The sequence below is a fragment of the Bombus affinis genome, chromosome 6 (assembly GCF_024516045.1).
Source record: "Bombus affinis isolate iyBomAffi1 chromosome 6, iyBomAffi1.2, whole genome shotgun sequence".
Classification (NCBI taxonomy): domain Eukaryota; kingdom Metazoa; phylum Arthropoda; class Insecta; order Hymenoptera; family Apidae; genus Bombus; species Bombus affinis.
This window is the reverse complement of record NC_066349.1, coordinates 10,610,209-10,635,505: the sequence shown is the minus strand read 5'-3', so window position 1 is coordinate 10,635,505 and position 25,297 is coordinate 10,610,209. Positions and strand designations below refer to the sequence as shown.

At 33.0% G+C, this 25,297-nt stretch overlaps 4 protein-coding genes across 8 annotated transcripts; 2 read left to right on the top strand and 2 right to left on the bottom strand.

The window, feature by feature from the left end:
- Window positions 1-13: 13 nt before the first annotated feature.
- LOC126918093 (uncharacterized) lies at window positions 14-4,589 on the top strand. Of its 2 annotated transcripts, none has more exons than XM_050725720.1 (15): window positions 14-138; window positions 351-400; window positions 480-675; window positions 752-917; window positions 988-1,160; window positions 1,223-1,387; window positions 1,460-1,623; window positions 1,702-2,045; window positions 2,134-2,242; window positions 2,334-2,606; window positions 2,679-2,879; window positions 2,957-3,112; window positions 3,195-3,346; window positions 3,839-4,052; window positions 4,136-4,589. In XM_050725720.1, the coding sequence occupies exons 2-15, from the start codon at window positions 361-363 to the stop codon at window positions 4,270-4,272; spliced, it is 2,490 nt and encodes an 829-aa protein (XP_050581677.1). In that variant the 5' UTR covers window positions 14-138; window positions 351-360; the 3' UTR covers window positions 4,273-4,589. The 2 variants fall into 2 exon arrangements, with proteins under 2 accessions (XP_050581677.1, XP_050581678.1); XM_050725721.1 differs by having other exon boundaries at window positions 70-138; window positions 314-400.
- Window positions 4,394-6,762, bottom strand: LOC126918105 (RCC1-like G exchanging factor-like protein). Its single transcript, XM_050725741.1, has 8 exons — window positions 6,383-6,762; window positions 5,990-6,250; window positions 5,604-5,892; window positions 5,357-5,529; window positions 5,101-5,262; window positions 4,900-5,027; window positions 4,707-4,838; window positions 4,394-4,641 (listed from the first exon to the last, which is right to left on the bottom strand). The coding sequence occupies exons 1-8, from the start codon at window positions 6,489-6,491 to the stop codon at window positions 4,564-4,566; spliced, it is 1,332 nt and encodes a 443-aa protein (XP_050581698.1). The 5' UTR covers window positions 6,492-6,762; the 3' UTR covers window positions 4,394-4,563.
- Window positions 6,763-7,229: 467 nt separating this feature from the next.
- LOC126918095 (protein bunched, class 2/F/G isoform-like) lies at window positions 7,230-13,854 on the top strand. Of its 2 annotated transcripts, XR_007711216.1 has the most exons (5): window positions 7,230-9,625; window positions 9,833-9,884; window positions 9,965-10,168; window positions 12,939-13,046; window positions 13,172-13,854. XR_007711216.1 is itself a non-coding variant. In XM_050725723.1 (3 exons), exons 1-3 carry the CDS (start codon window positions 7,749-7,751, stop codon window positions 10,166-10,168), a joined length of 2,133 nt encoding a protein of 710 aa, XP_050581680.1. In that variant the 5' UTR covers window positions 7,230-7,748; the 3' UTR covers window positions 10,169-11,028. The 2 variants fall into 2 exon arrangements, 1 of the variants encoding a protein (XP_050581680.1); XM_050725723.1 differs by lacking the exons at window positions 12,939-13,046; window positions 13,172-13,854 and having other exon boundaries at window positions 9,965-11,028.
- On the bottom strand, window positions 11,154-25,176 carry LOC126918075 (E3 ubiquitin-protein ligase hyd). 3 transcript variants are annotated; one of them, XM_050725678.1, is made up of 30 exons: window positions 24,353-25,176; window positions 23,005-23,205; window positions 22,580-22,901; window positions 22,289-22,497; window positions 22,056-22,219; window positions 21,768-21,967; window positions 21,414-21,682; window positions 21,174-21,328; window positions 19,856-21,091; window positions 19,605-19,778; window positions 19,385-19,517; window positions 18,849-19,310; window positions 18,660-18,784; window positions 18,352-18,590; window positions 18,108-18,274; window positions 17,702-18,033; window positions 17,032-17,440; window positions 16,412-16,760; window positions 15,688-16,027; window positions 15,354-15,589; window positions 14,779-15,282; window positions 14,348-14,515; window positions 13,859-14,215; window positions 13,596-13,781; window positions 13,397-13,519; window positions 13,101-13,310; window positions 12,679-13,037; window positions 12,368-12,574; window positions 11,882-12,260; window positions 11,154-11,779 (listed from the first exon to the last, which is right to left on the bottom strand). In XM_050725678.1, the coding sequence occupies exons 1-30, from the start codon at window positions 24,412-24,414 to the stop codon at window positions 11,570-11,572; spliced, it is 8,487 nt and encodes a 2,828-aa protein (XP_050581635.1). In that variant the 5' UTR covers window positions 24,415-25,176; the 3' UTR covers window positions 11,154-11,569. The 3 variants fall into 3 exon arrangements, with proteins under 3 accessions (XP_050581635.1, XP_050581636.1, XP_050581637.1); XM_050725679.1 differs by having other exon boundaries at window positions 19,611-19,778; XM_050725680.1 differs by having other exon boundaries at window positions 18,352-18,584; window positions 24,353-24,479.
- Window positions 25,177-25,297: the final 121 nt, after the last annotated feature.

The following is a 25,297-nucleotide window of genomic DNA, read 5'->3' as shown; positions in this document are numbered from 1 at the left end:
GTTGGAGTTGTTACTCATGTATTATCTTATCTAATAGGTATCATGATATCTTTGGATAGGTGTGGTATATTGCTTTGCTGAACAGAGTTGGAAAGATATCATACATTCTGTATTGGAAGTAACTGAAAATCATTTGCGGTAAGTATTTTATAATTTCCTAAATGTAATTTCATTGTTTTATCGCTGTTTCTTTAAGTATAAAATATATTTAGCTAAATACAATATATTTATATATATTTTTATGTTATCCTATATTACTTTGTAGTAATCAATATAATATTTTTTTCTTAATTTATGAACTATTAAATTATAGGAAGTTAATATTAATTTCACATTTTATACAAATCCAGTTGCAGTAAAATGGCAAAATTTTGGTATTTTCTTATCTTTATCACTTTAAGTAAGTACTTTCTATCAATAAATTATAAAGTCCAAAGCAATATAGCTTGTTACAAAATTTTATTATTGTTTACTTTTAGCTGTACGTGCACAAGAGAATGCAGCTCGAAATCTTTCACCATCTCTTCGAGAATGTTATGATAACAAATATCTTTTGGAAAGAGATAATAGACTGCCGCACACTTTAAATACGTTCATTGCGATACTTCGTAAAATTGAAAATACAGAAGGTCTTAATATGGATCTGAGAAGTTTATCTGTTGCACTTCTGCATCGGTAAGTTCAATATATGCTTTAGAGAAATAGTAATATTGAGTAATAAAGAGATAATTTTATTGATTCTGATTTACAGTTTTCGACAAGATGGTATTGCTCCGAATCCTGCTATTCCTAATCAAGATGGAATATCACCCTTTGCACCAATTGCTCATCAATTTTATCGTTTTGCTCAAACTCTACGTCTTATACCAGGAGATGCTCTCACGTTTCCTAATAATAGTATCACAGATGTTGAAAGGGTATGTATGTAATTTAGACTGTCATATTATTTTGTATATATTTCCCTAATAGTTAACTATTACATTGCAGTGTACATTACACTTTATGTTATCAAGTAGTATTGAAATTTTTCAAAGAGGGGATGAAACAAAAGTTTGTAGACTTGCTGATACGTACAGATATCCGAGGGATATTAAAAATAACGATAAGGCAATGATTAAAAATACTGCTAATGATGTAGAAACTTTATCACCTGATGAAATGTAAGTAGAAAAAGTCCGCATAATGTAATTGATATCAGAAATAAAATATAATTTTTATACAGAAAAAGTATGACTAATGGGAGAAATGAAGGTAACAATGTTACGGTTGATCCAAACTCGCGATACCCAGAAGTACCACCTAATCATCCAGATAGTGCACGGTATAGAGGTACAGAACCACTACCTCGTAGTGAATGCCCTGTAGAAAATGGTGTTGTAAAAACTCCGTAAGTTTATAATTTATTGTAACAATTAGATGAATTTAATTTATTATTTCATTAAAATATATACGTTTTTAGATGGGGTACAACTTCTTTTGGCTTAGTACTAGCTGGAATAGCAGCAGCTACACAACCAGAAACGACCAGACTTCCTGAGTTGCTATCAGCGGATGTTTTAAAAAAAAACAATTTAGATGTAATAGATCGATCTTTAGAAAACAAGTGGCTTGCGACTCTAGCTGGTAATATTAATCTTTTGAAATATAAATCATTAATAAATTACTCTATAAAATAGATGATATTCATTATTGAAATTGTAGGAGATTTGGCAGAAGTAGCTTTAAGGCAAGGCCCTAAAAATAAAGATATCAAACTTAATGTTGGACTAAATGGCCATTGGAATTCCACTGCTTTGCCACGATGGTATTTCTTGAATTCTAACAGTAATTATGAGATGACAACGGCAGAAATCAGAGGAGATTTAGATGGCTTAATTTTGGCCAATGAAACTGGCAAATGGTATTCTAGAATACCTAATTTGAGGCTTTCACAAATTTTTGACATGTACTATAGTCCAGTAGGATTCTTTGACTCATCTATTAGAGCATGCAATCGGAGAACACTGTTTACATCTGTTGCACCAAATGAAACATTGGTTGCACAGGTAAGTTAGTTTTATATCTCAATATTAAAATGTTTAATTAGCTTATAAAACAAACATTTTTTCTTATTGTTAATATTCATTTTTTCAGACATATAGTGCTTCTATATTGTTAGAGGATCTAGCACACGCAACGCTTGAATATCCAATAATTGAAAAATTGTCAGTACAAGCAGTAAACGAATTAGTGAAATATGTGCGTAAGTATTAGAGATGAAATTTCATATAAACGATTCAGATATATTTGTTAGATTAAACATAAAAGATTTATTTAATATAATATTTTTATAGCTTCATCCATGAATAAAGATCTTTCATGTACTGACACGGATAAATTATGTAGTTTCAATCAAATGTCTGTCGATTTAACGATTATTTTGGACACAAACTGGGAATTCTCCATAATAAAACCTATTCTTGCACATTTATTGGAAAACATAAACATAAATCAATTTAATTCCAACTTCACATTAATAAATGGTCGAGATGGAACACCAATGATTAATAGTACTTCTAACATTTTGGATTTCCACGCCTATAATTCATCTCATTACTATGGAAATAGTATGTACTAAACATAAATTAATAATAAGTGATAAATTACAACAAAATTTGCTGTGAAATGATCTTTTTCAGGTACTCGTGGTTTCGATTTAGCTAAGTCGCTCAAAGAATTGGAAGCATATCTAAAAAATAAACTGAATGCCGAACGTGCTCGTGGTGTTGGTGGAGCACGTTCTGATATTGTTTTAATTGTTCCATATATTTCTGATATATCTAAAAATGACAAGCAATATTGCTTGCAAACTATATTGCGAATACGAGAATATATTCCAGGTAAAATTTTATATCACTACAATAAACTTTTGAATTAGATGAATATTTGTATAGTTTATTATTAATTATTCTTTCAGATACAATCATACTTTTTATGGCCTCATCCAAAGATCCATGGTCCGATCTAGTACAAAATCGTATGACAGATTTATTCTCTATTAGTACTTCTATTGGTAAAGACACTGAAGAAGCTTTAGAACCAATAACCAATGTAGTTTCAAGAATGAAGCAAGGTAAAACAAAAAAATATCAAACCGACATTAAACTTTTCATATATAAATTAAAAGAATGACCATGGTGTAAAATTTGTTATAGTTCCCAAGCGTTTATTTAATTCCCAGTGTGGATCAGATTATGTTTCATCTGGATCTTTGAATTCATATGATGATTATATTATACCAAACGGTATTAGTTTTTATAAATTACATCCTAATTACTTTTTTAACCATAATACAGCAATAGTAAAAGTAAGTTTCTTTCTTTTTAAATATAATTAATTATTCTATATTATATATACACACGAAATCTAAAGACGAAAATCTAAAATAACAAAATTGCATTGGAGACCTTATTTTCAAGAAAATCAACTTTACAAACTTTTCAAGTATACCATGTATAGCATATCATGTATGTATAGTATACCATATATACCAAGTGTACATATATATATATGTACATTTGGTATAAATATATATATATCATGTATATGCATAATTTCTGGCTGGACAAGAGACAACGGACAAGAGGTTATTCTACATATAAAAATAAATAAAAAAAACGCAATAAAATTTTGTTGTTTAAGGTTTCCTTTTGCAAAAAATAGAGTTCTGTTATTCTTGATTTTGTCTTATTTTGAGGTATAAAATTTCTTTCGACTTTACTTTATTTGGAATTTAGGATCACGGTATATACTATAGTAATATTATTAATATTATATCATTATAAGTAATTATTTTCAGATCCAGGGCTCCGGATCAGATAATTTAGTTGTGTGTTCATCACGAGCACCATTATATGCCAATGCAACAGAATCATCAAAATCATGTGTATCAATATCCAATGATGTGCATAGTATTACAGTTTCTTGTGCTGACGCTACTTTCATTCGTGATTGTCCACCACTATATATATCAGTAGCTTCAAACTCCACAAGTAGTTCTTATAAATGTACTGGTAAGTAAATTGACTCATTTTAAATTAAAATGACACAAAAATAATTTAATTGATGTTGATGATAAATAACATTTCGTTTTTAGATCCACGAGTTTGCAGAATTCCTACTATGATAAAATACACTATATCTTATGAAAACATGGTGTGTGCCAATGAAGCAATTAGACTTACATTTAATATTTCTATTTTAATGATAGTTTTAGTTGTATTAAATATGTAACAATTGGCAAATTTTATATATAAATTTAATGAAATGACTAATCATATGAAAGTTTTTGAAACAAGCTTTAAGTGACGAAGAAAGGTTTTATATCGAATATGTCCGTTTTTAAATAACGACATTCTACATAAAGATATGCGTTCATTATTTATCAGATTTTTGCAATATATCATAATATAAAAAACAATTAGCTACATATACAATGTTTTTACACAACAGATTAAAATAACAATTTGTACATAAGTTTTATAAATAGTATATTACCTCTTATAACAGAAAATATACTATGCTTCAAATAAAAGGTTTACAAAGAGTAACTGTATGATCTATTCCGCAGGCTACCTTTTTTACTTGTGCTCCTACAGTTACCTATAATACAAATTATCGTTCTTTATTACTATACTATTTTTTGATGACGAATATAATTTCTTTACCTTCAGTGGAAAATATTGGTCTTTCAAATCTCCTAATCCTAAAGACCCAAATTTGTTACAACCCCACATATACAAATCACCTGTATTCGTCAAAGCTGCAAGATGACTCATGCCACAAAATATCTTTACCACCTAGAAAAAAAAATTTTATTACATCGCTCTTTTTCCTTCTATAATCTTAGAGTGAACTTACTTTTGTATTCTTTTGGTATGCATTATTTCCAAAAAGTACAGATGGAATTTTAATTGGCTGTTGACTTTTTTTGACTTCAGGACCAAAACCAAGAATACCATAACCCCATACATAAACTTCACCTGTATCTAATAAATTCACATATACAAATTGTATGATGTATGATTATAAAAATAATTAAACAATTGGATAAATACTTACTATTTAAAACCATACAAAAGCAACCACCACAGGCAATGTCTACAATATGACCTAATTTTTTCAATGCACTTAACTCTGTAGCTATGTTTATCTGTTGATTTTCACCTTCCATAAGTAACTGTGCATATTCAGAATTACCCCAACCAAATACATTTCCTTTATCTGTAACCATGTGTTCAAATAATTGTATAATATCTTGTTACTGTCTATTTTTACTCAAAATAAGACTGTATTAATACATGAATATTGCAGATACCGCTGAGTGCTAATACACAATCTGCAACGCATGCAACTTTTATAATATGTTGGCCAGCCAAATCTCCTTTCACCAAACTTGGTCTATGCTCATTTCGATAATGTGCCAATCCAGTTTGTCCATCTGCACCCCAACCAAAGGTATACACTTCACCGGATTCTGTCAAGAGTATGCTATCATATAGCAGTAAGGAAGAATTCTCAAATATTGTAATGAACTATATGTAAAGTATTAAGAATTTCCATACCTGTGATCTTGACCAGCTGTTACAGCTTTTATCTTTTTTTCCTTAATATTAGGTATATGATGAACAACTCTACTTTTTTCATAATTTTCATTTAATATTATAGGGCGACCACACTGTCCATATGCATTATTTCCTAATGTGAATAAACCTTCATTTGTTAATACCAACAAATGTGCTCTTCCAGCTGACATATCTAGGACTTTAGTAGAAGAATCTTTAATTGGTAAATTAATAGGTCTTGGTTCAGTTATTAATCCATTTGGGAATTTTTTATCTTTTTCATTGAAACCTAGTAGCATATTAAAAATTATATTTTAATATAAAAAGATATTTTTGATGAATTTATTGCTAAAAATAAAAAATGGCTTAAATTATAATTTTCTTACCAAGCTGGGAATCTGTATTTATTCCACTCCCATATAAAATATTTTTATCTTTGGATCTTACTGCGAAAGCAGTAAACCCATAACCACAAGTTATATCTGTTACATCATGCTTTTCTCCAAAAGCTAATCTTTTAGGTCTCGGAATATAAGAAATACCATTTTCGAAAATCGTCGTTTTTAATGTACCAAGAGCACCATGTTCTGCCAAACCCCAAACATATATTCTATGATCTCTTTCATTACTTATTGGATACTGAAAAACTATATATCATAAATTAATAATTATTAACAAAAAAGAAAAGGATTTCTCGTTGATAAATATTTATGTTTAGAAATTTGTGCTCCATGTTTTGTACATTTTATTTAAATTTTTCTTACAGTTATTTTCTTTACCTGGCAAAGGTTTTGAAAGTGGTATTTTATTCTTGGTTTTACTAAATTCTATAATTCTGCTCGGTTGTTGTACATTTTTTTTCAAACTTGTTTTTATTGTGTTCAACATGTTTGTAGCCGTTTACTGCTTAAGAAATTTTACAGATGTGTCATAAGCATCAAAAGTTTATGATTCGGATAAATTTCCTTGAATGATCAAGTTATCAATTTTTCGATGAATTTAATAAATTATAAAGCGTGTTTATTTTCAATCATCTTCTGAATACCGACTTGTATATTCTGTGAAACTTGTTAATAGCATAGATTTGATTTTCTCGTTGTTTTCCAATTTCCTTCTCACTACAGAATTAAAGGTTCTATCTCATGTGTAGCGATTACCGGCGGAGTATTATATGTCAACGACATTTAAACGCGCGTAACTTGAATAATGAAATCATTTGATGTTTCATGAAAAAAATTGTAACTCATATACTAATATCGTATTATATTATAGAATATAAAAACAATAAAAAATAAAATAATTTGGACGAAATTGAAATATTTAATATATTACATTGAATTTTTTCCTTGATTTTTACTAAAACGTTTAGTTTATGATAAAACGTTATTCCGAATTTTGATTAATGATACGATAACTGCTTTAAAATATGCAAATGGATAAATAACAGGATAGGATATTTAGTTGGCAAAGAATTTGTGTAACATTCAAACAAGTAGAGATAATAAAAATGCGATATGAAAAGGAATAAAAATCAGGAGAATTGTGATCAGCATATTTCTATGGATAAAGATGGAAGGATAGTAACTATGGTTATTTCTCGACAATGCACCTAGATCGTGGATGAAAATAGATTTTTAGTTGTGAAGTCACACGGATGCTCTAGATATAATTCGTGGCAATTCCGTGAGTGAATTGGCAGCCATTTTTAAACTGCTTACTTAGTATAATAGAGTAGGAAGGATATGAATAATGAGAAATCGGATCACGAGATAATAATATGTAAACGCGTGATAGATTAAATGTAGCGTGAATCGGGCGTGAAGACGGAGGAAAGAACGATACGGAATTTGTCGAAGTGTGAATATTCGTTTCGAGTGGACGGTACTCGAGCGAATATACTTCTTCCCCGTGAAAATTGATGAAATGGTGAACTGTCAACACCTCTACAAAATGAGAATATGAATATAATTCGAACAACCGTAAAGAATAATAATCGGTCGGGTCTGAAAGGTAATCGTGACGATTTTTAATAGGGATTATTAGTTCAAAGCCGAGAGGCCCCGACTAAGAGCGATGTCGGTTTTAACATGCAAGAGAACAACGAATGCAAAGATCGTGGCTCTCGAATGCTAAGTTCCTATAATAATGGCAGATAATGTACACAGAAAATCGCATAAGCTATCGGATGGTAGTAGAAAAATATCGAATCCAGTGCATCGTACGACCACCGAGACGATTCGGTTAGGAGAGCCAGAGAAACTGTACCAGCCGGTTAGTTTGACCAGTTCGAGCAACGTGACGGCCAGTAATCAGTGTCGAAAAAAGACATCCTCCTTCCAAATAACAAGCGTTACCGTTGGTTCTCGTATGAGCAATGATGCCGGCGAAGATTCGAACGATGATCTCGATGAGTCGCATACGGAGGACAATTCAGTCGAACACTCGCGTACCACCGACATGGACATTGAAACACCTAGCTATTCGGAAGACACCTTCTCCAAAGAGGATGTATTTTTTAATACGAGTAATGCTGCCCTCAGCACCGCTCCGGTGATTCCTACAAGTTCACAGTATGGTCTGGCAATCGTTCCCTCAGAAGGGAATAACGTTAGTAATTCGGTAAATGATAGTAATATCAATACATTGGATATTACATCTGTTACTGACAACAATATTATCAATTTACTTTCGAGTAATGCCAAACAAGATGCTGATCTACGTGAAGTACATTCACATGGTAGAAATGAGAGATTTAAAGTGGTCAAGATCGAAAGCACTGAACCTTTTAAAAGGGGCAGATGGACTTGCATGGATTATTTGGATCATACATCAGTTAATCAACCGACAGCAATCAGTACACCTAAAGTGTCTGATCCAAATGAGGTATGCATATCGTATGGGGTTACAGACAGTGGAATCGTTATACCTGATGCACCTAAACAATCAGTCGTATCCGAAGATAAAGGTATGGGCATTGATGCTAATGGACAAGTATCTGTACATACAGATGTGCATACATCGATCGGTGTACCAAACAACCCTACACCAGTTTCAAGTGCTAATTATGCAGTAAGCAATTCCATTCCTCCCAATGCACAGCATAATCCAACGCAAGTTCAAACGCAAACTAAAGTTCAACCACCTTCGCAAATTCCCCAATATTTTCAATCTTCTGCTCAACAATTGGCATCTCAACAACAACAACAAACTGGACAAGGTTCCACGTTACCTTCCAATCTGCAACCAACCCATCCCAGTAATTTGACTCAACCTCAAAGTATGCCCCAAGGTTCTATTCCTATTATAACACAGACTGGCAATAGCAATGTGACACCCCAACAAAACATACCTCATTCAAAAGAAGATACATATGTGACAGTGAGCACACAAAATCAGTCATTACCAGTTCAAAACGTTTGTCAACCCTCTGTGCAGCAAACACCTGTACCAACATCCCAGGCACCTAATATTCTTGTTACGCAGCAACAGCAACAACATGCTGCTCAACAGCAGCAACAGCAACATCCTCCAACTCAGCAGCAGTCACAACAGCAGCAGCAACCCCAACAACAGCAGCAACAGCAGCCTCAATCTCAACAACCATTACAAACACAAAAACCAATGACTCAAATATCTGAGCCGTTGACTGCCATACAAGGAATGCAGGGCATCCAAAATATTCATAAAGTTCCTCAAACAGGTGCACAGCAAACTTCATCAACTATTCATGCTCCTGGAGCACCAGTGCAATCCCAAGTGATACCACCATCTCAAATGCAATCTTCAACTTCTGGTAGCAATGCCCAAGTACAAATGGCACAGGTATCAGCTACCTGCCAAAATGTTGTAGGAGGTATGCAGCAGGGAAATATGACATTTCATCAACCAGATCCGGAGCAGGATTCTATTTCAGGCATTGTAGCTGGATCCACCACTCAATCTGCTGATACAACCCTTTTAGAATCACTAACTGAAGTCACTCAAGGCAGCGATGAACATCATACCCTCGAAGATAATGAAAGGTACAGTTTATTAAATGTACCTTCAATCACTGAAATTATGTATTCATTAAAACATTACGTATATCTAGTATTATTGGTTAAAGTAATATTCAATTGAAATTTTTTCTTTTAGAAACAGAAAAATATTTTTTAACAAGATTGTGAATTTATTTGCTGTAGCATATACATATTTTATCAATAAATTTTTGCATGTAATTTTTATTGCAGTATGTCGGGGACTAGTGCTGTAGCAATTGATAATAAGATCGAGCAAGCCATGGTGAGTGTATTTTGCTGTAGGGATAATTATCCGATGACAATAAAAAACAACATTGAAGTTAATAGAGTATTCTCTTATAGGATCTTGTCAAGAGTCACTTGATGTTTGCTGTACGGGAAGAAGTTGAAGTACTCAAAGAAAAAATAGCCGAGCTTATGGATCGTATAAATCAATTGGAAGCTGAAAATTCAATCCTGAAAGCACACGCGACTCCAGAAACGTTGGCTCAATTGAGCCAATCAACAGCAAAATTACCCCAAAACAATTCAGGAAGTGGTCAATAGGTAACCATTGTACATAAGTTTCTATTAATACTTTGTCAAGTACATAACGGATAATATAATTATTGTATATAACTTTACGATTTTTAGAAATTTATAAACAATGAGATTTATTATATTATACATATTAACATTAGTAATCTTTTTTTTAAGTAAATTAAAGATAATAGATTATTTTTTACTATTTCAGTTTACTGTTTAGGAAATATATATATATATATAAATAATAATTTAAATCTGTAAATTCAATTTTCTTTCAAAATGATAATCATTTTGGAAATATATATTGTTACGATCCTAGACAGAAACAAGGACATATATTGAGTGCATGCCAAGATTAAGCAGCATAAATAATGGAGTTGATATTGTTTTATGATAGATTCAAGATTTTGAACATGTTAAAAAAAGAAAGTATATAACAATATGAAATAGGCAGCTAGACATTCCTAGATTATTTTTCCTATTACCTTCGCATTTGGCCAAATTCATTCACCATAAAATTGATTGAAAAAAAAAAAATTGATAATTCAACCTAAGAGTTTAATGTTCAAGGAACATTTGTATCATTTTAAATTACATGTGATTTTACATTGATATTTTGTTATCATTTTCAGTTGTAAAAACAGGCTTTTTACGTAAAACTATGTAATTTCCAATATCATTAAACATCAAGTCTCATATTTTGTAATCTGTACTCTCGTGTTGTAGTCTCATTTTTAAAATATGTATTATAATCAACATGCTGAAATCCAGGGAAGCAATTACTACTGGTATGCATTAAAAGAAAAATTCTACAATCTCCTGTCAACATTTTATGTTACATCTTAAACATGCCTAATAAAAAATTTTTAATTGTACAATAATTTGTTAAAATTCCTAACAAAGTAGAAAGAGTACTATTATGATATGCAAAAGAAAAGGAAACGGAACAAATTTTAAGACAATCGTTTCTGACGATACGGGGTTGCCATTAATCCATTTTCTTCCATGACTTTTAAGATGTTTTTTATTCACTAAAATGATCACTATAATGACTAAAGATGACACTTTAATATAAAATCTTATTATGATGGAAACCACGTCTTTTTGTTCAGTAAAAGAAATCAGAATTCATAATTACACCTTATAAATTTATAAATGTTATAAATTTTTTTTAGGAAGGAAAAAAATAACAACATACAACTTCTTTTTCGTTTCTTATATCATTATCAATAATGTGACTTCTTTTTAGAGCTATTGCGCACAAACATGGTCACATAGCATATATAATATACATAATATATATATAATATGTTACATTATATATATCTTATGTATACATATAATTATATATATATACATACATATATATATATATATGTATGTGTGTATATATATATATATATATATATGGAATCTATATATTCATACAAATCCGAAATTCTTTGTCTGAATAGCAAGTAGTAGTTTATGTCTTAATATGTGACGAGAGCTGTACAATGGAAGATATAGTCGGGAAATACATGTATTTGCAGTTGGTAGATGATCATCTGCTGGTCGTAATGTCACACTTGGCATTGGTTGAAAACCATCTTCACTTGCTGGTAGTGCCGGAGATCCTGTCCAGAAATATACCTAAAATACAAGTGTAAAGAGATAAAAGATGCATCATTTATAAAAAGTAGAGCGAAGACAATTTTTTCTTACTAGTAAAAATGTTTGAGTGTGATTTCTTACCAAGTCTTGTCGTTCTGAATGAGACATTTTCTCAACAATAGACCACAACCAGCGTTTAAATTTAGCTAATCTATCGGCAGGTTCTCCTGATTCGTCGTTGAAGGAAGTATACGATATCAAAACGGAAACGTTAATATCACCGACCCCATTTAACAGGAGCCTTAAGTCTTCCGATGTTAAACCATCGAGTGCTCCTTCGGGTAGCACGTCAAACACTCCTTCTCTCATAGCATGCAAAGCTTTCTCTTGTACCTTAATCATACGAACTTCCGCATATTTGCGTACATAATCGTAAACATTACTTGCTGTCACTTCTATATCACGTCCGTTAGAAATAAGTTCAATCGATCCACCTCCTTCTTCGGGACACAAATCAATACTAGAACAATCAAAAGTGTTATATACCATAGCTAAGACAAAATGCGAGAAATATTAGAAACGACTCTACGAAAATAAGCGATTGAAATATTTTAGATACGCGCTTACCTGAATGTAAGATCAAGAGCAGAGAATAGACTGTTACTATCCTTGGTTTCGGAATCAATAACGAGTTGCCTTAAGCTTTCATAAATTACAGAGTCAAAAAATGCAAGATCGTGGAAACGGATCGGTCTTCCCAAAATGTATTTTATTACATGACGATTCAAAAATATTGGGCACAACTCGTTTTGCAAAAGACACAATCCTATAAGTCTGATAACAAATTTTTCTTTTAATTTCACCAATTAATAGTTCACGATTATTTTTATTTTTATTATATTATAGTTTGATCAATTGTTATTTATATCATTACCAACCTGCCCACATTTCTGAATGCGTTCAATCGCTCGTAACTGGCTCTTCCCTGTCGTGGAGTGTAAAAACCTCTCTTTCCCGGGGAATAGAAAAGTGGAGCATTGTCTTCGGTATCATCCAAAATACTGTTCTCAATCTTTTTCTTATTAGCCCCACAACGTGCGATCAAGCTGAATACATCGAGATCCAACAGCGCTTCCCTTGCTGACTCCTGACTATGACTACGGATTAATTCAAATGCTTCCTCTACTTTTTGCCGCAGAGCGTCTTCTGAAGCTAGTAACATCAACAGCTGTGCAGGGGACAACTCTAACAGCATACCAGTTATTTTAGCAGCTAATGCGGGTTGCAATGCATAAACCTGTACAAGGTAACAATAGTGTGTTATTGTGAAAAACTAAGTACTATCATTATTATTAATTACTTTTGGATATAGCCTGTCCCCGAGTTGTTGTTGATGCATGGTCAAGTGATCATTATTTGGGTGACTAACAGGTAACGGATGAGAATTGGAGGATGAACTACCAGCTCCAGAATTACTGCTTCCTTCAACAGAACTGGATGGATGAAAAACTCGAGCTTCAAAAGACAATGCTCTACGCGTCTCTCGACATTTTCCAGAAGATCGAGGATTCTGAAATATGATATCTCTTGTAAAAGAAGAAGAACAGAAGAACATTGCCTTTCTTCTTTTTTATTTTTTATAATAATTATACTTACTTGTCGTCTTAAATCATGATCACGATCTCTACTTTTTAGCTTCCGAAGTACATTATATTGTGTATATTTTGATCCCACTTGTGCTGCTTCGAGATTAGGCAGTTTTTCATTTGCAAGCAATGCCTTTAAAAAAAATGTACGTGTACGCTATATTTTTAAGATAAGAAACAAAGATAATTCCTATTGTAATATTACAAACCTCGGCAATCGCGGTATAAAAACTTCTAGTTACTCCAGTGCCTTCACCAGGTTCATCCTTGAAAGTCACTTTAACACGATGCACGGCTAACGGCGGTGCATTAGTGGCACGTCTATTATATAAATTGTAATGTGTATTTAATTCCTTCATCGTTTGCACTAATAGTTGTGTTCTATCCCGTTCGACCTTTAAAAAGTTTAATTTATATTATACTCAATATATTTCGTTCGTTTAAATAATTAAAAATTATTGTACTTAATTACTTTTAACAGATTAATGTCTCTTTGCTGTGCATTCCGAAGTTTCTCCATATCTCTACGGAATTTCGCTTCTTTTACTTGGAAACCTCCTAACTCGGATACAACTGAACCAGCTTCTAATCCTACATCCTCCATGAAAACTCGTCCAAACAAATCAAGAGACAAGCTCCAACGACCCAATAAAATGTTATGTGATATATTAGATCCAATAGACGAGACTGGATTTGTTTCAATTGTTTCATGAGTCATAGACGCATCTTGATTTGAACCAGATGTGTCCATCTCCTCCGTTACATTCTGTATTGCTTCATTTGCTGTAGACATCATTTCTGATGCACCAGCTTTATTTAAACTCGATTCCTTTAAAATTGAAATACAACATTATTGCACCTAATTTACCAGAAGAACTCTTCTTTTGTACGTTCATGAATTTGTATAATTTGTAACTCTCTCTTATCTTAACTTTATTAAAAGCAAATTCTATATATTTACCGAAACAGTTCCAGCTCTAACAATAACGCTTCTATTCGTTTTACAGATATCTTTATTGGTTTTGGTACTTCCCGATGCTTGATCGCTTTGATTATTAGTAGAAACGATGATTGGAGCTCGATCAATTTGCTCCGCAGCAAATGTGTGATTGAACGATTTTGCCTTTTCCTATAATATTGAAAGTAAATCTACATATTTTATCTTTCAACGAAAGGAATTGTGCCATAAAAGATTTAGTGGAAATGTAAGAATGACATCCTATTGTTGCAAAAATAATAACTTAAAAATAGAATTATTTACAACAATAGGATAAAATTTAGACTAAAATAAATGCCGTTTTCCGTGCAAAAATTTCAACACAAAAATAAAAAAAATATAAATGCCGTGAGTGGATAAATTTAATTAGCTTTCCTATGTAAAGGGAACATTACCGTATGCTTTGTAGACGTCGAATCTCCGATCGTTACAGAGCTACGTCTTGCATCTGACGATGCAAAGGCAGATCTTTGAATAATTTGACTAAATGTCGGTGTGGGGATATTCTGATTATCAGCACCACGTGCAGACAGACTAAGTCTTGTGGGTAATCCCTCTAACGGATTTTGATTAGGACCTGCGCTTGTTGCTGGTTGTCTTGGTATACCAAAGAGATCCTCTCGCTTTGAATGGGGTTGCAATAGATGTGGTTGATCAGCTAATGGTAAGGCCTCGCTCATGACAGTATCAAAGGGATCAAGGGGAGGGCAACCAAGACATAAGGTGGAGTCTGATCTTTGTAAAAAGGGATGCTTTCTTCCTTTTGGTGTACTGTTACTATTATTTCCTGACCCGCAACTAGGAACCTGAAGTAAATCAGGATAATCAACGGAATCTGTCTCCAATGCAGTGGGAACTGGAGAACTATATTCTTCTCCCTCGTCATTATCATTTTCATCCTGTAATGTGAAATATCATAATCTGTGTTAAATACATGTTGATTACAAGGAAACCTCAATTCAATACAAACCTGATCGTTCCAACTTGAATAATTTGATGATTCCTTTGGAGTCTCTCCTCGTGATGACATTGGTTCTGATAGTGGCGAACGCATATAATATACTAACGCATCGAAAACGTATGCTACATGTCTTAGTGCAGAAACATCTAATACTGGCAAGCTATCCCTGTGTTCGGCATTATGAGCACGCATTAAGGACAGGCAATAAGACAAAAATTCACGTCTTGCCAAGTATACATCGCCACCTAAAAATAATACTTATTAGCCACTATTCTATTCCAAAAAATTTGAGTATTTCTTAATGGCAAAATTTCATTAGAATGATAAAGATAACAGATGATACCTTCGCGTTCTCTACTGTTTCTTGAAGGTTCGCCAACGCCTGCAAAACCAACGGTGAGTCTTGTAGAAGCTTGTGGAGTGGAGATATTGGAGCTCGTAGCGATACCACTGCGTTGATTACGACCTGTATTAGATTGCAATGTTAACGATAAAGCCGCTGTATTCAACAATCCAGAGAAATTGCCTCCAGACAAAGATGAAGCATTGTTCAGCGGATGTTCTGGATGCGTAGGATCCGCACTACGTGTCAGAGACACACCAAATCTTAGTTGTGCCTCCGTGGCATCCATAACTGTGAGCAGCCAATCCCACGTAGGTTTCAAGTGCCCCTCGAGATACATCTGTAATAATCAAAATTATCATGTTGTTTTAAATTTATTCAATTTTAACCGTTTGAGTCCCAGGGGTCTTTGAAGAAACAGGGTCGAAAAATCCTTGTCTTAATCGATTGCGAAGAGAAATAAGCGGCGCAATAGCGCTCGTCATATTTGTTATTTTTATGAAATACATCTATATTATTATATATGCGTACTATTAGTTTATAAATATTTGAAGCTTTGTTGTAAAAATTATAGAGAAGATAACAATGAAATACAAAATACCGTCAGTCATTCGTAGCGGTCAAATATACAGAGACTTTTTGACACAAAATTTAAATAGTGCGATCGCGCTGCTTGGGACTCAAACGCTTAATTATTAAATGTCATATTATAAAAAAGTTATACCTGCAGGTTGAGCGCATCTTGATAAGTAATTTCCATTAATCGCGGCAAAGAAGGCGCTAATGTTTTATAATCTTGCATCATAACCAAAAGATCAGCTATCTGTCGAATAACAATTCCAAATGCACGTGCCAAACAAGTAGTACTAGTACCCATAATTATAGGTTCTTGTGCAGCTGCAACAGCAGATGTTGCAGTAGTGCGTCTTAAAGATGTAGAGTCAATAAAAACCAGATTACTGCCACCTGTTACCCGTAATCCAGCTGTACGCATACTTGAGTCGCGATTACGTATCGCCCATTGCATAGAAACAGGCGCGAGATTATTACGATGTAAATGGCCAGATGAACCACTGTAATCAAGTATCAGTAACATAAAAATGACTTTTACAAATGCGCTTGGAAGAGAGATTAATGTTTTAATTGGAAGGGCATTGCTACAAAATTCTTTTAATGTATCTGTGTAATGCACATATAATACGGTACCTATAGTTGATTCAGAAAATATAGCGAGGTTATATATACATCTGTAGTTCTCGACTCAATTGGTTTTTCGACCTTGCTATATTTCTTGAATGAGTACAAGACCATCGATGTTACTTGAGAGAAAGACAGTAATTTTACCTTCGTCGTTCCAATTGATCATCACCAATCTGAAAATCTTCGTTATCTTGTTCATCAGTTTCTCCTGCTTCACTTTCATCATCTTCTTGCTGGCTTGATTCTCCAGATTCGTCTTCCGGGAATAATAAGATAGATCCCATTCCACCATCAGAGCCTGCTGTAGCACCAGTTTGTACACTACGCTGCGCAGACGCTGCATCTTGATTGCTGTGATTGTCATCGGAGTCCGACTCTGTTTCCGCTTCCGCCAAAAGATCGAGCTCTGTATCGGATTCGCCATCTCCTGCTTGTTCCTCACCTACACCTCCGCCATTACTATCAATCTCACCTAATGGTTGACCAGCGACAGTTCCAGAAACCCCAGATTCTTCATGTTCGCTAATGTCGCCATCAACGTCCATAGGAACTTCTATTCACACATAAAGATTATTATAGAATCAAAATTAGAGAAAATTAAATATAATTTTATAATATTTTATGCAGGATAACGGGGGCACAAAATTAACGTAATCGATAAGATTTGGTAATGGAAATACTACCAATTCAAAATAATTTTTTGAAGAAAATGGACACTTCTATCATTTCTAATCATTTCTAATAATTTTTTAGATATGAAATTCTCAGTTATATTATTTTTATATTAATTGATACATTAATTCGCAAGACATACCTTCACCAGTTTCTGCCTCATCCATAGCAGAAACGTCCCTGGCAATAGTAATATTATTATTTCCTTGTTGCGTTTGTAAAGTAGCATCCAGAGTTTGGGAACTAACACCACTATGAGGTATTAGTGGCTCGATAGAAAACAACTCTTCAGAGCCATTGATTACTTCCATTGCTGAGCTCGTCAATGTAAATGGTGCTGTCGGGCGAGCAACACCTAATCTCACGGGTGCTATCAGTGAATCAGCAGTTTCACATAATTCTTCAACAGCTAATTTAATCAATGCTTGGAACACTTTACGACATTTCATTAGAGGTTGCAATGCCTGGCTAGTACTGAAATATGTTTTAAAACATCTGAATAGATAAAAAAGATAAAAATTACTTAGCTAAAGTAAAATATATCATACTTTCTTCGTTTTGTCGTATTCGGTGCCATTTCTATTGTGAAGATCACAAATATTCGGGCCACAGATCGAACAAATCGGCGAGCAACATTATTTGCTTCTTCTTGTCGTCCGGATATAGTATCATTTTGTAATTCTCGTATTAGAGTTGTCAGAAGAGTATCGAGCATCTGCGAAAAAATTATATTACATTATCAATGTTTTTTAATATATTAGACATATAAGATAAAACTAATATTTTTTTTACCTCTGCACTACACTTAAATAATAGCGAGTGAGTAAATTTATCGAGTAGAGCAGTACCGCTTTGACGACATAATTGGCCTTGATCTCCAAATAACTGTTCATTTCCATGTGCAGAAACTCCTGACATAATCATACATTGAACAGCTGGCCAATCATCCAATAATCTTTCCAACGCTTTTCGATTAAAGCGAGGAGGTTCTAAATCGTGATCCGGCATATCTGGTACATAAGTATCTAATCCTGTTAATGATTAGCTTTTAACTTCTATTTTTTATATAAATTACTCTTTTTCTAAGTAAAAAATGTTACCATCTGAGGAAGGCCCTTTTCGACTTGCAGATGCTGAGCGTTGCCGCAGTGCAGAACGGTACTGCCGTTGTTCGATCAATTGTCTTCCAACAGTCTGAACCAAGAAGAGTAAAATACTTTCCCCCCTATAAAATTAAGAAAAATAATTTATTTTAATTTTATCAATCAATTTGTCGCATATTTATTTACCGTGAGTTTATCTTCGTGACAAGATCAGTATTCACTACGAGACGACAAAGGAGTTCGTAACGAGCACCTTGATGGCCTGCAATGAGCGCTCGACATTTGCACTTTTCCCAGCAATCACAATAAGCTGTAGGGGATGTTATCTTTATTCTGCAATCATGTCCTCTGTGACAAACGCGAGCACATTCTGTACAGCAACACAAAGATCCAATCAAGCCGCAAGTTTTGCATTCGAAAATATCTTGATCGATGTGTTGAGTCCCAGTCCATGTGAAACTGCATGTATCGTTGCAACATGTAACGAATAACGGTGATAAATCTGGATTAGCATCCGCAGGAAGTATCATAGCCGAACATTCTTTCTGATCTCTTCCAACTCTTTGAATAATGTCTAATAAAATAAGAGCTGCGTGATATGCCCGAACTGATACAGCAAGCATTAATGGTGTCTGACCTTGAATATCTCTGTTAAAACAAACATTTAAATATTTTTTTCCAACTATAAAAATATTTTACTCATTAATAATTGATATAATTACTTTGCCGTGAGTAGTTCTTTCAGGTGAGGTGCTAACACACTACTTTCACACATATACTTTAATATAAGTAATGCATTATTTCTTCTTTCCACAGAGTCTATGATGTAGGTGTTATTTGATGTTGCTCCGACACCTGAAAACAGCAAGATATTTATTTAGCAATATGTAACAGAAGTTAAAAATTACAAAAAAAAAAAGAATAAAAAGGCGTTTGATACACTTTTACCTGATTTGTTCATCATTGATATGCTGGCAGTACCAATGCTAAGCAAACTGTCTTCTTCTCCTGACGTATTATCAAAAGCTTCTGGTGGCCAACTTAAAGTTGGAATTGGTTCCTCAATAGGTGCAGATGGACCATCAACAGTGTTTGAAACTAACTCACGTTCAATACCTTAAAAACGAAATAATAAATTAAAATAAACAATTTACAATTTTTCATATATTTATATTAAAGAACAAATTTAATACCTTGATCATTTTCTTTATTCGAGGTTGGTGAGCACATACTAATGCAAGCATGCAAAATATTGCGATTACCATCGCAACGTTCCATTAATATTGATTGAATCTGTGTTGCATTGTTTTTGTGATCTTGTTCCAAATTGCAAAATACTTGCTTAATACTCTCATAATCGCACCTTAATATGCGTGGCATTAATAAAAGATTATCAAATACTAATGCAATAACTGCAACTTGATTTTTCATATTGGTTGAATTTGAACAAGTTGGTATGGGAATAGTTGAAGCACCAATGCACAGAACTGGAACTAAATCCAACCAATTTGGATCACGGATAGCATCGGCACAATCCTTTGCTAATGGATAGATAGTATTATTTCCATCTCTAAGTATCATGGAACACTCTATATTCTCTCCGGAACTTGTCAGGCTGATATTTTGAGGCTGCAGACCCAAGAATGATGATACATCCGATGGAATATAACAATCTTGTACATATCTTCCAGTACTTAAATTATACACAACATAACTTAATTTGTTTGCACTTTTTACTATTGCATGGATTCCTTGTCCGTCAGTAGCAATGCTCAAAATGCTATCATTTGATCCTTCAACAATATTCACTCTTCTGGGAGTTCGTTGGAAACAGTCTGGAGCTCTTGGATTCATGGATGATTTTATTACTTGTATTTCATCTTTCCTTAACAATCTACAATCAGCTAGCAATTTAATTAACTCTTCAGTTGTTAAATCTTTAAAATCTGAAGTACTGAAATCTTTTTCTTTAATTTCTTTTTCCTTCGCATCTTTCGAGAAGAATTTTACAGCGACATAACAACCGTCAACTTTTATAACTTTACCAATGGGAACTGTTTTTACATCTTCTACAAAAACAACATCCTTTAATTGCCATTCCTCTTCATCCTTTCGCTCTGACTCTCCCTCACTTCGAGGTGCAGCTCGCTTTTGTCTCTTATGACTTGTCGTGATACTGCCAGTATCACTACATGTGCTCGAAGCTGGTGAGGGTGGAGGAGGCATATCAAGGCGATCAGTAGTTTCTTTGTGATTTGTCTTATTAATATTACTCGTTCCGTTGTTTCCATTCGTTTCTCGTTTTTCTATATTAACATTGGGCAAATGAGTTCCAGCTGGTAATATCTTAAATCTGTAAGTGCTATCTAAATTCCATGCTGCTCCTAATAACTGTCCTACTTTTGGAACTCCATTGGCAATGGTAAAACCTTGAAAATATATCATTTTAGAATATTATAAAATATTATTTTTAAGCAAATCATAAATACAATTTATTATTTAACAAATTACCTATTGCTCCAGGATGATATATAGGACTATTTTTCATACAAACATGTGCGCCATAACTAATATCATTTGATGAAACTGTGGATGATCTATGTTTGCGCGATTTAGCCTTATATTTTTCCCATAATTTTTTACGTTGTGCAAAAGGTAATACACCCCTGTGTAAATGAAAATATAACAATCGACATCAGTTTTTCGTATTTGAAACAAAAATAGTTAAAAAATTGTAATATTTCAACTTACCACCAATACAATGCACCACTTTCAAGTTTAGCAACCGTATACAAAGCACAGGTATGAAGGGATACTATTTTGTCCAATGTAAATTCTGTAAAAGTTTGAGCTGGATGTTCGAGACGAGAAGCGACATGACCTACAAGTTCATCAAGCCAAGTAGCTACTTTGCCAGATTCAGTACTAATAGAACATCGTATAGCTGTTGCAGATATATTAACTATCTTTTCTGTGGTTACTGCCAACCACGGAGCTTTCGGATGATGTATATTTGGATTCTACAATGAGCATTATTTAAATTTTTTCTTTGTTTCAATTTATATTGCTCACATAAAATACTGAAACAAAATTTATTTTAAATACCTCTGTGTGTTTGTATGGTTCAGATTCCGACCATTTCCATTGATACAATTGTCCCCCAGCAGAAACAGCGATTAATTCACTATACAGCGAGGCGATTTGTACAAAACGAGGGGCAAGATCACTACTACGTTCATGCCACCACTCTAATTCTTCTGATATCCATAATGGACTTTGAGCAGCTAACTCTTTCTTTTTATTATCTAAGAAATTTTTCAAATATATAATCAAAATATCCGTGGTTACAATTCGTAGATATTAAAAAATAATTTTCTAAAATTTTAATTGTACCAGAATCTTTGTCCCAAGAATCTTTAAGTGCCGATTCCAGCCAACGTCTTGGACCGCAATATTGACGATCTCTCCATTTACTGAAATTATCTCGATCTCTATCCCGCTCAGAAGTACGTTCACCTTCTCTGTCATTACCTATTCTGCGTGAAGAACTACCTCGGCTAAAGAATACAAACATTAAAAATATACATCTCTCACAAACAATTTCAAAAGCAATTCGGACTAATTACTTTCTCATTCCTGTATATCCAAACATGTCTTCAGGAAACATAGAATCTGCATCAATGATAACAGAATGCTCATTGCTAAATCCACCATCTAGTAATGAAATGAGATCTTCCGGAACGTAGGTATCTGCTGCATCTTCAGCGTCATCACCTTCCTCATCATCCCGTGACAGTAAATTATTTACTGCTAAGTTTACATCTAAATTTGTACGCTACGAAATATATTTCAATATTAAACTAGCAAAATCTTAATGATACAAGGATCGATACACTAATTTCTTCAATCAGACAAACCTGTAATTCTCTAATAATAAGATTGCGACTTTTTCCCTGTAATACCACTTGAGCCTGTGTAATAAGATCTTCTGGTACAAATGGAGCTGGTACAGATGCAATAGGACGCGAACTGCTACCACTTCCTCCACCCATAATTACACCTGGAGGACCTATCCTGCCTCCACTGCTACTTCCTCCATTACTACCACCTCCACGAATGGCAGAACTCCCACGCATGATTCGTGCACGTGATCTGGACATTCCTGCTCTGCTTCCACTTCCACTACTAGTACCACCATTTGGTGCTGAATTGGAGTTATCAACATGGTTTTTGTTTGTGCTAGGATAATAGAAAAATATGTGTGGGATAACACAGTGAATATGTTGTTCACAACTAATCACAACAACATTGCCAATAAATTTCATTTCTTTTTATAACTTACTTTCGATTTGGTTCATTTTTGCTTAAATCCAATCTATCTGATAATACTGTAAATGCAACTCTACAAATTTTATGGTCTTCTGTGAGAAGAGCAATGTGTGTTGGGCCAACCACAATATGTTTTACTGCAACCTTCAATCCACTAAATGCTGGTAATGTTACAAATCCGTATCTGTTGATTTTTTCTGCCACTTCCTTCAATCTAAAAAAACATGTAAAAGAAAAATTATTAAATTAACTACTCCATTAACATATGTGCTTATTTTAACTAAAGTTTATTTATTATATATAAATAAATTATATATATTCACATTATTAGAACATACGAATACATGTATTATAGTATTTTATGATAAATATTGAAAAAATTCTTTTTCAATTTTATACTGTGTGGCAACAAAAAATATACCAATTTTTGGATAACAATATAGGGTACTATTGTTGTATACATAATAAATACTATGTATAAATTTGTATTATATCTGAAAACATTAGAATGTATGGATGGAACAATAAATTATTCTTCTTCTACTTCACACAAAATTAAATTATACAAAACCGTACTAAAATATTAAATACACAAAATATGAAATAAGAAAATGATGATACAACATTACATAAAAATTTACAAATATTTATTGAATGAAATAGGAAGGTCATTATCTATGGATATATTTGATCATAAATAATTATATTTACAGAAACTACATATTGTCCTTGTAACCTACAAATGTATCCAATAATAGAAACAAATGGAACAAAACATTTATTACCATTTATGTTCCCATATATATAAAATATATTACATATGATTATATATATAATTTTATATAATGTAATATATAATGTGATAATATATAACATATATATTTATATATAATGTACATATATAATGTGTATGTGTTTATTATATATATAATATATATATAATAAATAATATAAACACACACACACACACACACACACACACACAGAGTAATATATGTATAATATATATAATATACATCTATACAGTAAAGAGGATAATTTTTAAACTAATATATTCAACATTTTATTCTACATATGTGCATGCTTATTATTTAATACAAACATAACGATGTGACACAAACTTTTAACTTTCAAACGATACATCATCTAACATGCCATTGAATTATACGACACAATGGGCGAGGACCGTTTTAAAATTCAGAAAGGACGAAAAAGCATATAGAACACTATGCTAATTGATATGAGCAAGCATATTTTAGGGTCGAATAATGAACGACGATGATTTCAATACGGAGGAGAGACAGACATACCAAAAAGATACATTATAATAGGAAACCGATAACGGATACATTTTTCCTTACCTATCGTTTAACTGATCATCTGTTCCAGGTAAGGGATGTACAACAAAGTGTATCGACGTCATTTTATCAATACTAGAAACGTATTTCAATATCAGAGATATCGTTTTAATAATTCTGTACACACAATTTCACCACACCGTCGAAATGATATTCAGCCATGTTTCTGAAGAAACAACCAGTTACGTGTTCTTGAAAGTGAACGAACCGAACTTAAGTTCTCCACGTATTCGTAAATGCATTAAAAAATCACGCTCACACGGATTCGATGGCAATCGTTGAGTGAATAAAAATCACGTGTAAAACGAAATATTCGAAGAATGCGTAAGCGTCTTTAACGAAATGCAACCGATCGTCCAGATGCTTCTATTACGTTACTGTATTGGTGTTACAGAAGGAGAATATGTATCATGGCGACCGTCGATTAATGGCGGACTCAACTATTTCACGATCGTTATTTAGATTATACAATGATATCACATTGGAAAATCTTTAAAGATATTTTTAATTCACTACTCATTTAATTAATCGATATAATATAGAAATATTTTTTTCAGTTTCACAATTATCATCATTTAGATGTTATATCATGTTTGTATGTACTAACAATAGTTTCATTACACCACTTTTTTTATAACGTTCAATTGCATACAATGGTTAATACAAGTTATATAATCGTAGTACAATAAATACACTATACTATATATTTACAATAAAATCACGCACGATTTACAATGATTTTAAGGAAATTCTTTTGTGGCAAATGTAGTTGAGATGAAGGAACGAATACTGACATGTAATCAAATTTTAACTTCCTATGAGACGAGCGTAAAACTAGCCAATCAGAGAAGAGTTTCACTACACTCCAAAGGAATTAATATTTCATTGAATTGTATATAAAAAGGTTCCATTGATAATGATAATGATAAAATATGTTCCATTGATATC

Coding starts and splice junctions, on each gene's coding strand:
- LOC126918105 (XM_050725741.1), bottom strand. CDS start 6,491: ATGTTGAACACAATAAAAACAAGTTTGAAAAAAAATGTACAACAACCG. Junction 6,251..6,382: donor ACTTTCAAAACCTTTGCCAG/GTAAAGAAAATA, acceptor TATGATATATAG/TTTTTCAGTATCCAATAAGT. Junction 4,839..4,899: donor CATACCAAAAGAATACAAAA/GTAAGTTCACTC, acceptor TTTTTTTTCTAG/GTGGTAAAGATATTTTGTGG.
- LOC126918095 (XM_050725723.1), top strand. CDS start 7,749: ATGGCAGATAATGTACACAGAAAATCGCATAAGCTATCGGATGGTAGT. Junction 9,626..9,832: donor ACCCTCGAAGATAATGAAAG/GTACAGTTTATT, acceptor TTTTTATTGCAG/TATGTCGGGGACTAGTGCTG. Junction 9,885..9,964: donor ATAAGATCGAGCAAGCCATG/GTGAGTGTATTT, acceptor ATTCTCTTATAG/GATCTTGTCAAGAGTCACTT.
- LOC126918093 (XM_050725720.1), top strand. CDS start 361: ATGGCAAAATTTTGGTATTTTCTTATCTTTATCACTTTAA. Junction 3,347..3,838: donor ATAATACAGCAATAGTAAAA/GTAAGTTTCTTT, acceptor AATTATTTTCAG/ATCCAGGGCTCCGGATCAGA. Junction 4,053..4,135: donor TAGTTCTTATAAATGTACTG/GTAAGTAAATTG, acceptor TTTCGTTTTTAG/ATCCACGAGTTTGCAGAATT.
- LOC126918075 (XM_050725678.1), bottom strand. CDS start 24,414: ATGACGTCGATACACTTTGTTGTACATCCCTTACCTGGAACAGATGAT. Junction 22,220..22,288: donor GGATATACAGGAATGAGAAA/GTAATTAGTCCG, acceptor TGTATTCTTTAG/CCGAGGTAGTTCTTCACGCA. Junction 13,311..13,396: donor ATCATGATTTAAGACGACAA/GTAAGTATAATT, acceptor ATCATATTTCAG/AATCCTCGATCTTCTGGAAA.